The sequence below is a fragment of the Lissotriton helveticus genome, chromosome 1_2 (genome assembly GCF_964261635.1).
Source record: "Lissotriton helveticus chromosome 1_2, aLisHel1.1, whole genome shotgun sequence".
Classification (NCBI taxonomy): domain Eukaryota; kingdom Metazoa; phylum Chordata; class Amphibia; order Caudata; family Salamandridae; genus Lissotriton; species Lissotriton helveticus.
The window spans coordinates 355,964,475-355,980,093 of NC_136058.1; the positions used below are offsets into that span (position 1 = coordinate 355,964,475).

General features: G+C 42.5%; 1 protein-coding gene across 2 annotated transcripts in view; it reads right to left on the reverse strand.

Moving 5' to 3' along the window:
• The window catches only part of LOC144807916 (uncharacterized), a 503,122-nt gene that overhangs the window by 296,900 nt on the left and 190,603 nt on the right, over positions 1 to 15,619 (reverse strand). For both annotated transcript variants that reach the window (XM_078673509.1, XM_078673507.1), the window contains one exon: positions 5,696 to 5,785. In XM_078673509.1, the coding sequence (XP_078529635.1) occupies positions 5,696 to 5,785 (90 nt within the window). The remainder of the gene's footprint in view (positions 1 to 5,695; positions 5,786 to 15,619) is intronic.

Consider the following 15,619-nt stretch of genomic DNA (forward strand, 5'->3'; position numbering starts at 1 on the left):
ACTGCCCAGTCTACTCCTACTTTCCTGCCTCTGGCAGGCGCAGGAAACAGCTAGCCTCCCTCCCCTCCCCTAAGCCAATCACAACACTGCAATGGCATCGTTGTGAGTGGTCATGACCACGCCCAGCCAGGCGTCTATAGGGATGCCGTTTTCTCCATGTACGATTCAGAAAAGGGGGTGGTGATGAACAGAGTGTCTGAATTAAGCAGACCACTCTTACCCAGTCCAAAGATCAGGGCTTGATCCATCACCGTTATTTAGCTCACTGCCCCATCCCAGCTCAGAACCTGGCTATATGCAAATTAGTCTGTCCCTGGCCCAGTGCATCATGGGAACAGGGCAGACCAAACTACCAAGCCAATTCTTCACCAGAAAGGAGACACGCTTCCGGGGACCGGTTTCTGGCATTTCAGCCGTCGTCGGCCCGGCTTGCTTGAATCCTGATGGAGCAGTGAGCAAGGGACTCATGTCTGAGTATACCCTGCCACACCTATAGTGGCCAAAAACGATTCAGAAAAGGGGGTGGTGATGAACAGAGTGTCTAAATTAAGCAGACCACTCTTACCCAATCCAAAGATCAGGGCTTGATCCATCACCGTTATTTAGCTCACTGCCCCATCCCAGCTCAGAACCTGGCTATATGCAAATTAGTCTGTCCCTGGCCCAGTGCATCATGGGAACAGGGCAGACCAAACTACCAAGCCAATTCTTCACCAGAAAGGAGACAAGCTTCCGGGGACCGGTTTCTGGCATTTCAGCCGTCGTCGGCCCGGCTTGCTTGATGGTGCAGTGAGCTAAAAAACGGTGATGGATCAAGCCCTGATCTTTTGACTGGGTAGGAGTGTTCTGCTTAATTCAGATACTCTGTCCATCACCACCCCCTTTATGAATCGTTTTCTCCATGTAGGCTGCATTGAAGCATACATTGAGAAAGGGCATTGTGCGCATGACTGGTTTGGGTGGCCTAGATGGCTCACCAAACCAGTCATGCTCACTGAGGAGTGGGCATACCACTTCTTCCCTGCCCAGCCCTGCTCGTAGAGCAGACACACCTAACCACCCGCAACCAAACATTTCTGCTTTCTCTCAATGCGAGAAGCAGAAAACATGAAATGGTAGTTTACCATTTTATTTTGCTGCTTCTCACACTGCGAGAAAGCAGTGGGGTGACTCTCCTCTGCCTTAGTGGAGGAGCCACCCCTGCTCTGCTCATATCATGAAGAGACGCAAACCCACTTATTATGAATCAGGCCTTTTTGAGGTTAGATCATGATCACCAGCAGCAATCTCCTGTATACAGGGCGGGACGTGTCCTGGTGACAGTATGATTTATACCTGGCAGATGAAAAGTGTGAGGAGGGGGCGACATGTATTTAGTAGCTCTGGACCAGGCTGGTACTTAAAAGGGTTCTCACACCCTTATGAAGAGCAGATAATTATGTTGATTATATAATTAATTTTTTTTAAATCACGATTTATGTGTTGGTTGGGGTATAGGGAGGGAAGGTAATCAGTTAAAATATATTAATAGTTAATTTTCAATTAGTATTAATTACTTTATTTGCATTTGTTTTTTCTGAATAAATTAAGTGTCAGGTGCAGCCAATGCGTTTTGTAAGGATATTGGGTGGTAAGTTTATTATTTTCAATTAATTAACTATCCATTTGTATATAATAATTATGTCATAATTATTATTTAATGGATATCTAATTATGGTAATTGAATTATTTATTTATTTTTGTGAGTGTATCCTTTGTAGCGATATATGGTGGGAAGTATTTAAATTAGATGTATTTATTAATTGTGTTTTTGTTTATAATTAAATTTTAGATTAAATTATTTATTATTCAAATGATAATTAATTATGTAAATTGTGAAATATATTTAAGGTTTTTATTGTTTGTGTGTGGTGTTGTTTTTGTATGTGTAAAGATTGTGTAGGAAATTATTCATACCAGTTAATTTGTAGTATTTATAAAAATGATAAATAATGATGTTAAATATGTAAATAAAATATTATTTTAATAATATATTAGGTGTGAGTTGCTGAATTTGTAAGAGTAGATTGCAAAGTCAATAAATATTATGAATTCATTATTTTTATGATTAATAATGGTTTAATTGAGATTTAATTATGAAAATTATGGAAATAATAATTTTCACATTTATATAACTGGTGTGGGTTGTTTTATTTGTATAGATAAATGGTGGGTGGTAATTAACTAATGAATTAATACCTATTATGAATATTTTATGTAAAATAAGGCGTGATACACGCCCAATGTTTTTAAAGCAGAGACTGTCTAACTCATGGAAAATGTGTTTTGCATTAGTGAAAGACTTTGGGGCCGATTAGGATGGCGGGTGGACTTCGTCCACCCACCACCCTAGCGGTGATGGGACCGTCCACCAGTGGTGGGTGGTCCCACACCTGCAATTAGGATACCACCGCCACCGTTGCGGTGGCATCCTCTATTCCCAGCATTGTGGTGGGCGGTGCTCAGAGCACTGTCCGCCACAATGCCGGGAATGCACTGTGCGCATTGTCATGCACAAGGTGACAGGCACCACGCGGTGCCTGCCACCTTGTCCATGACAATGTAGGGGGTACCATAGGTATCCCCCCATGTGCACCCCCCACAATAACCTGGGGGCCCGCAACGTGCCTCTGACAGCAAAATCCGCGGAATCCACGGAAAGGCTGCTTACCTCACCCATGCTAATAGGGATGGCTGGTGGTGTCTAGCAGACACGCCACTATATCTAGCCCCTTTCCGCCCGGACGACTGGTCAACTGGTGGAGGGGGAAATGGCTGGCGGGTGGAGGAAATGTAGGGCAGATCGCCATCGCCATGCGGGCAGTGGCGATGCGCCCTACATCGAAATCAGCCCCTTCGTTTAAAAAAATTTGAATTAAAAGCTTCCAGCTCCCGTGGGTGTTGTTTGATATTTAAGGCCTTTGAAATGTGAGGGAAATAATGCCTGGCAGTAATAATGCAAGGGTCTTTAATTTATTTCTGAAATGAGAGCTTTCTGCTTCAGAGGAGGTCATTTGTTCTCTCAGCTATGGATAGCCAAGAGCATGGAACTGACAATAAGGAGAAGGAGGCATCCTATATCCCTAATTTATCACTAAAGTAGACAGCTCTTTCATGCAGTCTTTGACCAGGTCACTAAATCATGGCTAGTGACGGTGTTTTAATCATGTAACACAGCAGCAGCTCACTAATATTACTGCAAGTAATCTCTGTGACACCACTGAGACTTGTATTACAATGGCAAAGATTTCAGATGACTGTATTGTGTTTACTTAATGTGGTGCATATAAACATATAGCTGTACCTATAACAACTGTGTGCACAGTCTATTTAAATAAATGTGGAATGTACTAGCTCCAACATGTTTTTTTGCTTGCGACAAAAATTAATGAGGATATATACAGATAAAATGACATAAAAATAAACATGGATAAATACATCTGGAAATGTTAAAAAAATAAATAGCATACAACCAGGAGCTCTATTTATGATATGTATTTAACTTTGTAATACATATTTCTTGTATGTTATTTAAATATTTATATTTGTAACTGTTTATTATGTTGTTGATATTATTTTATTATGTTGAAGTAAATACGTTTTCTTCTAATGTTACATTAACTGGGGTGGGAATAGTAAATTCTACCCCTCCGCAATCCGACTCTTTCCCTACTGTAGTACTCATTGGACTGGGAATAGTAAATTTTACCCCTCCCTAAACCAGCACTTTTCCTAATGTTGCACTGACTGGAGGGGAATAGTACATTTTACCCCTACGCTATTCAACACAGCCCCTACTGTTGCTTGGATTGAAGTGGGAATAGTAAATGTTACCCCTCCCCCATCCAACACTTTCCCTACTGTTCCCCTGTGTACTGCAACAGTTTTTCTACTGCTACATTGCATGAAGTGGGAGTAGTACATTTTATTCATATTTACTCGAAAGTTTGTGTACTTTTGTATAAATTGTAGTGGGAATAGTACATGTATTACATGTAAAATATTACAGTTTGTTTTAGTTTATTACAATCTATATCATTATGTTTTCTTATTTAAAATTATAATAGTTTTAATTATTCATGTTTTTATTGTGTAAAATGTTTTTTGAGAATTGTAATTTTTTATGTTGGTTTGCTTTTTTATTTGTTATTAAAATGGCTTGTTTTAAAATATATATATATTTTATTGGTTATGTAGAGATATATTTATTTTGTATATTTTTTAAATATTTAATAAGTTCTTAAAAATATTTCTAACTAGATGTATGTAAATATTTAAATGTATATATTTAAAAAATAATATTTTTTACTGACCATTATAAGTATGGGTTGGTGATATTTTTTACATCGATATTTATGTCACAATATTTTTGTATCTCGATATCTCGAGAGGCAATAGTTTGTCCATAAGCCTTTGGTTATAAATAGTGTTTGGGTTAGTGTGCCAGAGCTTGGATTAGTGAGCCAGCGTTTGGGTTAATGTACCAGAACTTGAGTAAGTGTGCCAAAGGTTGGGTAAATGGGTCACAGTTGGGTTAATGTGCCCGTGTTTGGGTTAGTTTGTCAGGGTTTGGGTTACAATGCCAGGGATTTGGTTTGTGTGATAGGGTTTCGGTGAGTGTGCAAGGGGCTGGGTGAGTGTGCCAGAGGGTGGGTTAGTGTGCCAGGGTCTGGGTTAGTGTGTCAAAGGTTGGGTAAATGTGTCACAGTTGGGTTAGTGTGCCAGGGTTTCTGTTAGTAGGCCAGTGTTTGGGTTAGTGTGTCAGGGTTTGGGTTAGAATGCCAGGGATTGGGTCTGTGTGATATGGTTTGGGTTAGTGTGCAAGGGGTTGTGTGAGTGTGCCAGAGGTTGGGTTAGTGTGCCATGGTTTCAGTTAGTGTTTCAGGGTCTGTGTTAATGTGCCAGGGTTTGTGGTATTGTGCCAGTGCCTGGGTTAGTGTCCCAGTGTTTGGGCTAGTGTGCCAGTGCTTAGGTTAATGTGCCAGGGCTTGGGTAAGTATGCCAAAGGTTGGGTAAATGTGTCACAGTTGGGTTAGTTTGCCATGGTTTCTGTTAGTTTGGGTTAAAATGCCAGGGATTGGGTTTGTGTGATAGGGTTTGGGTTATTGTGCAAGGGGTTGAGTGAGTGTGCCAGAGGTTGTTTTAGTGTGACAAAGTTTTGGTTAGTGTTCGGGGTCTGGGTACATGTGTTAGGGGTTGTGTTAGTGTGCCAGGGCTTGGGTTAGTGTGCCTGTGTTTGGGTTAGTGTGCCAGGGCTTGGGTTAGTGTGCCTGGGTTTGGGTTAGTGTCCCAGTGTTTGAGTTAGAGAGCCAGGGTCAGGGTTAGTGCACCAGGGTTTGGGTAAGTGTGCCAGGCTTTGGGTTAGTATGCCACGGGTTGGGTTAGTGAGGCAGGCTTTAGGTTAGTGTTCCATGGGCTGGGTTAGTTTACCAGAGTTTGGGTTATTGTGCAGGGTTTGGGTTAGTGTGCCAGGGTAGGTGTGCCTGTCTCAGTGCCAGATACAGTGAGTGCACCTGCATAGTGCAGGAAGTAGAGCCTGAAGATCGGAAGCTTGTGAATGCTCTATGGTATGTCAGTGGCAGAGGAAGGGATAAAGCAATTTTCTACTTTCACATCTCCTTTGTTACACACACAAAATATTCATGCAGTAGAGTACCTTTGCCGCAGCAGCTGGAAATACAAAGGACTGATAAAGGAATGAACACCATGACATATACGGTCCAAGCTGGCTCCTCATATGATAAGGCTGAAAAAAAAGAAATATGTGTTTTATGTTAAGACCACTCTGCAGTGTTAATGTGTGTAGTTCAGATAATATCCCTACATTTGTATGAACAACTGATTGTAAAAGTTACTCAAAGATAATTAGCACTTCATCCATATATGACGTTGCTAGAATATATTCAAACATTGTGACTCAAATAGCATTTTGTTCAGTCATGTAAAAAGTTGATTCTGTCCATTCAAACTATATTCAGTACCTTTCTGTAATGTAAACAGTGCTTTATTTGCCATAGGTAAGATTTTTTTTGGACATGGCTCCCTCATGCACAGAGAGAGCCCCAGAACCCCAGCTATACCTCACTGACGAGGCCTCAGTAAGATGGACCGATCTGAGAATGCTTGTGATCCCATCCGGAGGGGATCCAGCCTGGTAGCTCAGACTAAGACATGGGTTCTCACAAACATTTGCTCAGGGGCCACAAAGTACGGTTTGTAGTGTGCCAGAGGGACGCACTGATGCCAGCAGGGGGGCTGAAGGGGGTCTGGGTGGGTCATGGATTGTGTAAGAAGGTTCAACAACATGTTAAATAAACAGGCAAGCATTTATGTGTAGGTTAATAAATGCTTGCCCATTTTATTTAACATCTTTTTCTAAATATTAGTGCTGCTGTTCTCAAGGGGGCCGCATTTAAAGGTCAAAAGGGCCGCTAGTGGCCCCTGGGCCGTAATTTGAGTGTCACTGGTGTAGGATGTTCCTATTGGACTGCTTTGTGTATGGCTCATTTCTGTCTTGAGTGTCACAGTGGGTGAAAAGTGAGTGATGGAAATGTGGCCCATGAGACTACCAGAGGCTCAGATAAATCCTACCATTACATGCATCATCTTGTTGTTTGGTGATATTTTCTGATACAGAGCACTTCCCGCTGCCTTGCTAATTTAGGAGTGTGCAAAACTGTGTTTTGCTTTTCCTTAATATTTCGTGGATTTACAAATGATCACAAGTTTGAAACAGTAAAACCAGGAGATTTGCTTTTAGCCTTCATTGTGGCCACATTTTGTGCTCTTGGGTCATCATTTTTTAAAGTATTCCTCTGCTTCCACTTTCAATGATTGAAAGCATTTATAATTAAAATGACTTTCAATAGTGAGTGTGTGATAGGAGAACTGGACTGGGTTCTACTGCTCATGGAATATTAGCGCAATCGGGCAACGACCAGTGCAGTGGTCTAGTTTTTTTTTTATTGATCTTGTTTGCATTTTCATGAACATTTGGTAATTGAATGTAAACGTGAACAGACTTGTCACAAATAGCATGGGAAGAGCATGAGAGATAAACAAAAGAAAACAATGTTCCAGTAAGTTGAAGAAAGTCCTTCTTCTTCCAGGTCTAGATCATCAAATATGGTATTCTGGCAAAGTGACTCTTGAAACAGGCAGGCCCATGATAACATCCTGGTTTTCCTACATGACTGACTTGTTTGCTTTTCTGCACATCGTTCTAACTATGCCTTTGTCTGCTTAGCTGATATCTAGGACATTAAAGGATGCTAAAGACAGAAAATGAGGACTACTGAGAATCTCTAGGGCAGCCCCCACCACTTCTTCAATCCTATGTTCATGGTTGAATGGGAGATAGTTGGTAAGTAAGGTCACCTGTGTAGCCATTGTTCCTGACTGATAAAAATCTATAACACCATTATTGGACCCAATTGTTGCTTGCTGTTACATTAATACGAAAAGGTGTGTGCACGACTATCACATACTTTTATAGCATGTTACCCAAGTAGAGGTTTTTCATTGGCCTGCAGGGCTAATGTCAGGGCCATTTCAAACACTCAATCATTTGACGAAGCAAAGCAAATCACCTGTGAGGGACTTGAATGCTGGGGTTGGTAGCTGCTTCCTGGTTCTCTGTGCAGTCGAACAGCCAGGTCTTGAGTCTTTTGCTGAATTCCCCGGGCCAAAAAACAACAAAGGGTTTGGGCTCTAATCAGTAAGGCTGAGCCCTAATCAAACAGGAAACAACAAAGTGCCAATACTGATACTCATTTCTCATAATTCTACCAGCGCATTGAATGGAAACAATGTCACCAAGACACCTCTTTTTCCATATGAATTAATCAAAATGTATTCCAAACATCACATCTATAAATCAAATGAAAACAATTTAGTCCATTTAAAATTTTTGACACAGACCAAACTCTCTTATCCCACGAATACCATCTTTAATACTTCTTCAGAACCACAGAACTTCTCTTTCATCCCTATTCAGTCCGCTCATCACTACCATTCTTCTCAGTCCACCACTAGTTCCACTCCACACACTTTCCAGGAAACCAACACCCTGCCCACCTTTCAATAGTTCATATTTAAATAACAACCACAAATAAGACAGGTAAAATGACAAAAAGGGCCAACCATGACCAAATTCACAAATTGTAAAATTTTCAATTTTTGACAATAATTTGTACATTTGATCGGCCACAAACAGATCGACACATTTTGAACCCCTCCAATTCCGGGGTTCTCCTCAGGACCAGAAAGCTTATTTAATGCTGCGGGATCAGCTGATCCCTGCTTCACTATATCAAAACAGCCACCAGAAAAAACATGTATTGCGGCGTTCGGTCGAAGACCGAGAGCCGTTGTCTCTCAGGTAGGATGGTGTAAATTTTATTCGCGAATCCTTTTTCGTTTCGTCAGCCCACAGACACATGATTAAATATTTGATAAAGTTTGTGTACGTCGCACCGGCGGCCCGTGAGGACGCATACTGCGGAAAGCAAGGTGCGTGTTGAAGGCAACGAGAAGTGAGACACACACAAACCTTATCAAATATTTTTAATCAGGCGTCTGCGGGATGACGAAACGAAAAAGGATTCCTGCCTAAAATGTACGTCATCCTACCTGAGAGACAACACTGCAATACATGTTTGTTCTGGTGGCTGTTTTGATATAGTGAAGCAGGGATCGGCTGATCCCGCAGCATTAAATAAGCTTTCTGGTCCTGAGGAGAACCCCGGATTTGGAGGGGTTTGAAATGCGTCGAAATGTTTGTGGCCAATCAAATATACAAATTGTTGCCAAAAATTTTACATTTTACAATTTGTGGATTTGGTTGTGGATTTGGTCCTGGTTGGCCCCTTTTGTCATTTTACATGTCTTTTTTTTGGTTGTATAAATATGAAATATTGAAAGGTGGGCAGGGTGTTGGTTTTCTGGAACGTGTGTGGAGAAGAACTAGTGGTTGACGGAGAAGAATGGTAGTCATGGGCAGACTGAATGGGAATGAAAGAGAAGTTGTTGTGGTTCTAAACATGTATTAAAGATGGCATTTGTGGGATAAGAGATTTTGGTGTGTGTCAAAAATTTTAAATAGACTAAATTGTTTTCATTTGATTTATATATGTGATATTTGGAATACATTTTGATTAATTCATATGGAATTCCCAGGGCGACAAAGTGGTTTGGATATGCAGGGTAAAGTTGTTCCAAGGTTTGGCCGGTAGGTGTGAGAAGGAGCCTCCTCTGCTGTTGCCTCGACGTATCCGGGGATTGTCTGCAAGGAACAGAGAGGTGGATCATAGGTGTCTGGTCAGTTGGTAGAAGGCCATCCGTTTGTTGATGTATGCTAGTCCTTAGTTTGCAGGGATTTGTATGTGTCGGTGAGCATCTTGAACTGGCAACTCTTCTGAATCGGGAGCTAGTGTAGCTTCATGAGATGCGGTGTGATGTGGGTTCATCTGGGGAGGTCAAAGATGAGTCTTGCTGCTGAGTTTTATTTTAACTGTTGTCACTTCAGGATGAATGCAGTGATTCCTGCATAGAGTGTGTTGCCATAGTCAAGCCTGCTGGTGATTAGGGCCTGTGTGACAGTCTTTAGATGTTGACCGGGAGCCACCTGAAGATCTTAGGGAGCATGCGTAAGGTATGGAACCTGGCAGATGAGATAGATTGCTGTCCAGGATAATGTAAAGGTTGTAGGAGTGGACTGTGGGGGAAGGTATTAGACCGAGTTCAACAGGCCATGTGTAATTTTATGGCGCTATGTTGTTCCCAAAGTTGAGGACTTCTGTCTTGTCCGATTTGAGCTAGAGATGGTTGTCCTTCATCCAGTCTGCGATGTTCATCATACAACTGTGGTAGTTGGCTCTGGTGGTGGAGATGTCTTCTGAAAGCAAGAGGATGAGCTAGGTTTCATCTGCGTAGGAGATGATTTTGAGCCCATGCAATCTGAAGGTGTTGGACAGGGGGATCATGTGCATGTTGAAGAAGGTGGGGCTGAAGGACGACCCATGTGGGATACTGCAGGTGATCTGCTTGGGCACCGAGGTGAACCGTGGGAGGGAGATTCTCTGGGTTCTTCACTTAACTGCAGTTGTTCAAATTCCTCCTCCCTATTAACATCTCTAAAGGGAACAGCGTTCCTAAAGCTTTGATGTGCAGGACACCTTCTGCGCTGCAGCTCCTTCCTTAATTACCATGTACACAAGCACTGGCCCCTCGCGTGCACTCCTGAATAGCTCATGCTTACAGTGTGAAAGGTTGCAAGGTTGCACAACCCTTTTCAGATCCTCCTGACGGATGAGGAACTTTGAGCAGATTCATTTGGCACAAACTTTGGAAGTCCCTTAGATTACATCAGTCTCTGAGACAAGCAAAAAGTGAGACAAGTACTGCTAGAGCCAATAGATCTCGCCTTCGGGACTCAGTGGCAATACATTTTCAACCATACTATAAGGCACCTTCAATGCTGTGCAGCAAGGCTAAAATATTATGATAAAAAAACCTATGACGGGATCCCACTAAGCATGATGTAGGCACCAACACAATGCATACATGTGCATAAAAAAATGAAGTAGCCTTTTTTTTCTCTTTAATTACCGATCCAAAACATACGGCTGTCCTCCCATCACTTTAGAAACCCTTCATGGGCACTTCAGTGCTCGCCACTTACAGACAGATCTTCCTGCTACCATTCCTTGGAAATCTTCAATGACCACCAATTTCAAGATAGCATTCAGTCTGGTTTCAGACTCAACCACAGCATGGAAACTGCCATCATCGCCACCATGGATGACATCTGCCTGATTCTGGACAGAGGAAACATGGCATCCCTCGTTCTCCTGGACCTCTCTGCAGCATTTGACAAGTTCCCTTACATCAGAATCCAAGCACATGCACTTTAACATATCTGCTCCTTCCAAACTGGAAGGACCCACTTAGTCAGCCAAACATTGCAAACCTCCGTGCCAGCTACTGTATTTGTGGTATTCTGGTAGAAACCTCCCTGTTGCTCATGAACTTGATCTGGGTACAGGGGGCCTCATTTATGAGGCCCGTGCGCCATCGGACTGTCACTTTTTGTGACGTTTGTGGTGCAGAAGCCTGCATGATATTTATCAGGCAGCAGTAAGCCACTTTTTTTGGCTTAAGGCTGCCTGAAAAATATCAGTCCCTTTAACGCAGTTTTCTGCTTTAAAGGGGCGTGCAATGGGTGTGGCTGGGGGTGTTCCCAGCAACATCCATGGCCTTTTGACATTGCTCCAGATTTATGAGAAATCGTAAATCTGAGGCAGTGCTAAAAGCTTACGCCTCCCCATGGAAGGCAACAGGGAGAAATATCTTTATTTCTCCTCATTTTTTCTTTTTCTATGTGTGCTGCATTTTGCAGCACACATAGAAAGAGGAAAAGCCTCTTGTGAATATTTTTGTACAGAAAGGTTTCCCTTCCTGCATAAAAACAATCATCCTCCCAACACAGGCACCCTTGCACCATTGTGCAAAGGTGCCTGCGTTGGTGCAGGCAGGCCATTATGCGCCGGCGCAGGGGAAAAGGACAGGAATGCGCCGTTTCTTATAGATACAGCACATTTCTGCCCTTTTTTTTGGTGGTAGGGCTTCCCTAAGACAAAACCTCATAAATGAGGCACTTGGTGTCTTATCTGTGAGTGAAGGAATGAGTTGATTGTCATTGTTTATGTTATTAGAGCACAAACAATGACACTAAACTCATTCTTTCCCTCATGGATAAGACACCCTGTACCCAGAGCAAGTTCAATGTCTGCTTGACTGAAATCGCCTACTGGATGAAGACGAATTGTCTGAAGTTGAACGTCGACAAGACCAAAATCCGGCTCTTTGGGAAAGCACTACACTGTGAGACTCCACCTAGTGTCCTTCAGAGCTAGGACTGCAAAAGTCATCGGCAAGAAGCACCACATGACCGCCCAGGTCAACACGCCACTGCTTCATTCTTATACATCCTGAAGATGCTAGGCAAGATTTTCAAATGGTTCCTAATCAGCACCAGGAAAACAGTCACGTTTGCTCTCAGCATAAACAAGCTGAACTATGGGAACACTGTCTATGCGAGGATCAGTAAAAAACTCATCAGAAGTTATAGATCATTAAGAACTCAGCGGCCTGAATCACTCAGAACCTACAATTCCACACTCACATCACACAACATTTAAAGGAGCTCCACTGGTTCCCAATACAACAACAATCTCAATTCAAGCTCCTCACCCACACTATCAAGACACTACATAACGCTCGCTCAGTGTACCTCAACAATTGCTTCTGCTTTCACAAATCTTCAAGACATCTCCGCTTATCTGGACTCCTATTTGCACACATCCCACTCATACAGAAAGACCGATACGGTGGTCCCTTACAGCACTCCTAAAACATGTCATGACCTGCAGCTACACATAAGTGCCCCTCCGCACTTTTTAAATGCCGCAAAAGACCTGGCTTTTTGAGTAGTCCCAGAAGAAGCCCTAGACTTGGCTAAACTTATGCTTGCTCAGTGCCAAGATACCCTCTTGGGTGATAGTGCACTGTACACATCTGCAAAACATAACATCTCACTTTATACTCACATGGGCACAACTCACTCAGTATTTTTACAGCCAGGACCACCTGCATCCATACAGTCACTCCTCACTTAAACCAGACACACCACTCTCATTGCACTCATACCCAATGCTACAATCATAGACCCGGCTAATAGGTGCCCAGCCTGCTTACAGTGAAGTACAGAGGGGTACCCATTCATTGAGGGTTTTGCACATTGGTGACTCCTACTGAGGGCCCAGCACGTGGTGCTCTAGCTAGCAGGGGATACTACACAGGAGTGACCGGGTAGTAGGATCTCTTTTTAGGTGTGTCTGACAAAGTGTTTTTCACAAAGGCTGTGCTCAAGGATGTCTGTGTCATCCAAGGATCTGACACAGGAATGACGCTAACTTTGCTTCTTCAATCCCTGCTAGAGTTTAAGTGGCTTTTTTGTGTACAGAAAGAAAAAGGTGCAAAAAATGACACATGGATTCTCTCAAGCACAGGACTGCATGACATCACAGGCACGGGATGGAAATGAAGAGGGTCCATGGCAGCAGTAGACTGGGAGAGGTGGCAGCTGCTGGGAACACGAACCATAATGATGGGAGGGCTAGCATGCCTGATCATAACAATAACAAATTAGGGGAGGGAGTACAGAATATGGGGTAGAGGTGCAGTGAAGAGTAGCGAGGTTGAGGGATGGAACAATTGATCAGCTGGTCACCTTTAAATGCCCCTGGTTGCCTAATGCAGATCAGGCACCACTTGGATCAGGATATTTTGTTATCTTGTTAACACATATAGATACACCTTAGTAGGTGCGCAGGGCTATCCGGCGGTTCACCACTTAGACACCGAAATGCCAAATTCTGAATGCCTGGCCTCTAAGTAGCAGCTATGTGGGAGATTTAAGCGAGAACTGTACGGAGGAAGGGGCAGAAGATGGAGGCTTAAGTGAGGTAGAATAGGATGGGGGGGTGTCGCAATGTCTAAGTCTCTTAACATGGAATATAAATGGTTTAGGCAGCGAACTAAAGCGGGAATACATAAAAGAAGTAATAAATAAAGTGGAAATTACCTGCCTACAAGAGACTTGGACATGCGATGAAACCCCAATCATCGAGGGTTATCTACAATTGAATCGCCCAGCCACGAGAAAAAGATTTGGTTGCCCGTCTGGGGGTTTAATGATATTAGTGTCAACAAAAGTATTGCGAGAAGTGACTCCACTAAAAATGAAATGTAAATGGATTCTAGCTTGTAGACTTGAATTGTTGACTTTGGAAATGAAATACAAAATGTTGACTGTGATGAATGTATATATGCAGTGGGAAAACACAGTAGAGTATGAGAGGGAGATGGGTCATTTTATAGAGGACATGGACCTTCTTTTAGAAAAATATGCTTCAGATACATTGATAATTATGGGAGATTTTAATCATAAACTAAATCCAAAAAAAGTAGACCGCTGGAGTAGAGAATTGTTGGAAGAGTATGGAATAAACCACGCTAGTTTCCCAGAAGGTGAACCCACGAAACAGGAATCAGAACTAATACACTTCCTAGGAGGTAGGGGTCTCCAATGTCTGAACGGTAGAATGAAGTCAGACTGCCCAGCAGGGAAGACATTTAAAATAGGCCTACAGAAGTGCCCAATTGACTATATGTTTATGCCAGCCTGGAACTTCCATCTAGTATGGGACTTTAAAATAGAACAAAAAGAATTTAGTGACCATAATGCCTTGCTCCTAAGGATATCTGGGGGAAGTAAGATGCCAAGAGACAAAGTGATTCCACAGGATGTCGAGTACCCCAAACGGGTAACTACTCGACTTACTGAGGAATACCAGGAAAAACTGAAGGCTATGCAAGCAAAGGTGAAACTAGGACATTTGGAAGGTAAAAATCTGGAATGGTATACAGAGAAGATAGATCAAGTAGTCCAGTGCCTAAAAATAGAATTAAAAAAAGTTAATAAGAACAACCGAAAACCCCCGGTCAGCCGAGTGAAATGGTTCTCGGCAGATTGTCAATCTAAAAAAGGGAAATACGAGCAGCACAAAGAAAACAAAAAAATAATTTCACCCTCGAGAGGCAGGAAAGTATAAACAAGCAGAAAGCAGATTTTAAAAAAATGGTAAATGATGCAAAGAGGTCATATAAAGAAAAATGCTGGTTGAACTTGTTAGAAGCAACTGAGGAAAAAAAACCTAAGGAAATTTTGGAAAATAGTAAAGGCAGCCTCTGGACCGACAGACGGAGAAATGAAATGTGTGGTCAGCGAGGCAGCCTGGGAGGAGTACATAAAGGAATTGTACGGGGTACGAACCCCTCGAAATCAGGTAGGGCCCCAAAAATGGCAGGAAATATCTGAAGACCTCAAATCCGAGTTCAACGAGAATCAAGTAGAACAGGTAATAAGAGAACTTAAGCTGACTCGTGCGGCAGGACCAGACAACCTTCCCGCAATAATAATAAAGTCAGAAGTAAAGTGGTGGGCAACATTTTTTGCCCAGATGTTCCACATAATATTAACAGAAGGCATAATGCCACCCAACTGGAATGGCGCAGTAATCCGGCCAATCCATAAGAAAGGGAGCATGGAGGAACCACAAAACTACAGACTGATTAACCTCCTAGACATAGGAGAGAAGGTTTTTTCAAAAATTGTACTAAATAAACTTAATGCATGGGCTAAGGAGTTCCAAATCATACCTATAGAACAAGGCGGATTCAGGGAGGGGCACTCCACAATAGACCATGGTTTCGCACTGTGGGCAATGGCAAAGAAGTCAACGGAACTAAACGGTAAATTATGCTGTTGTTTCGTTGACTTCCGAGCCGCCTTTGACTCAGTTGATCGGGTCTGCCTATGGGAAACACTAATAAAGGTAAAAATTCCTAAAGATCTCCTAACTATAATAAAGGAACTACACCAAGGAAACTGGGCTCAAGTAATTAGGGATACCGGGGGTACACTGACACAAAAAATACCCATTGAAAATGGCCTAAG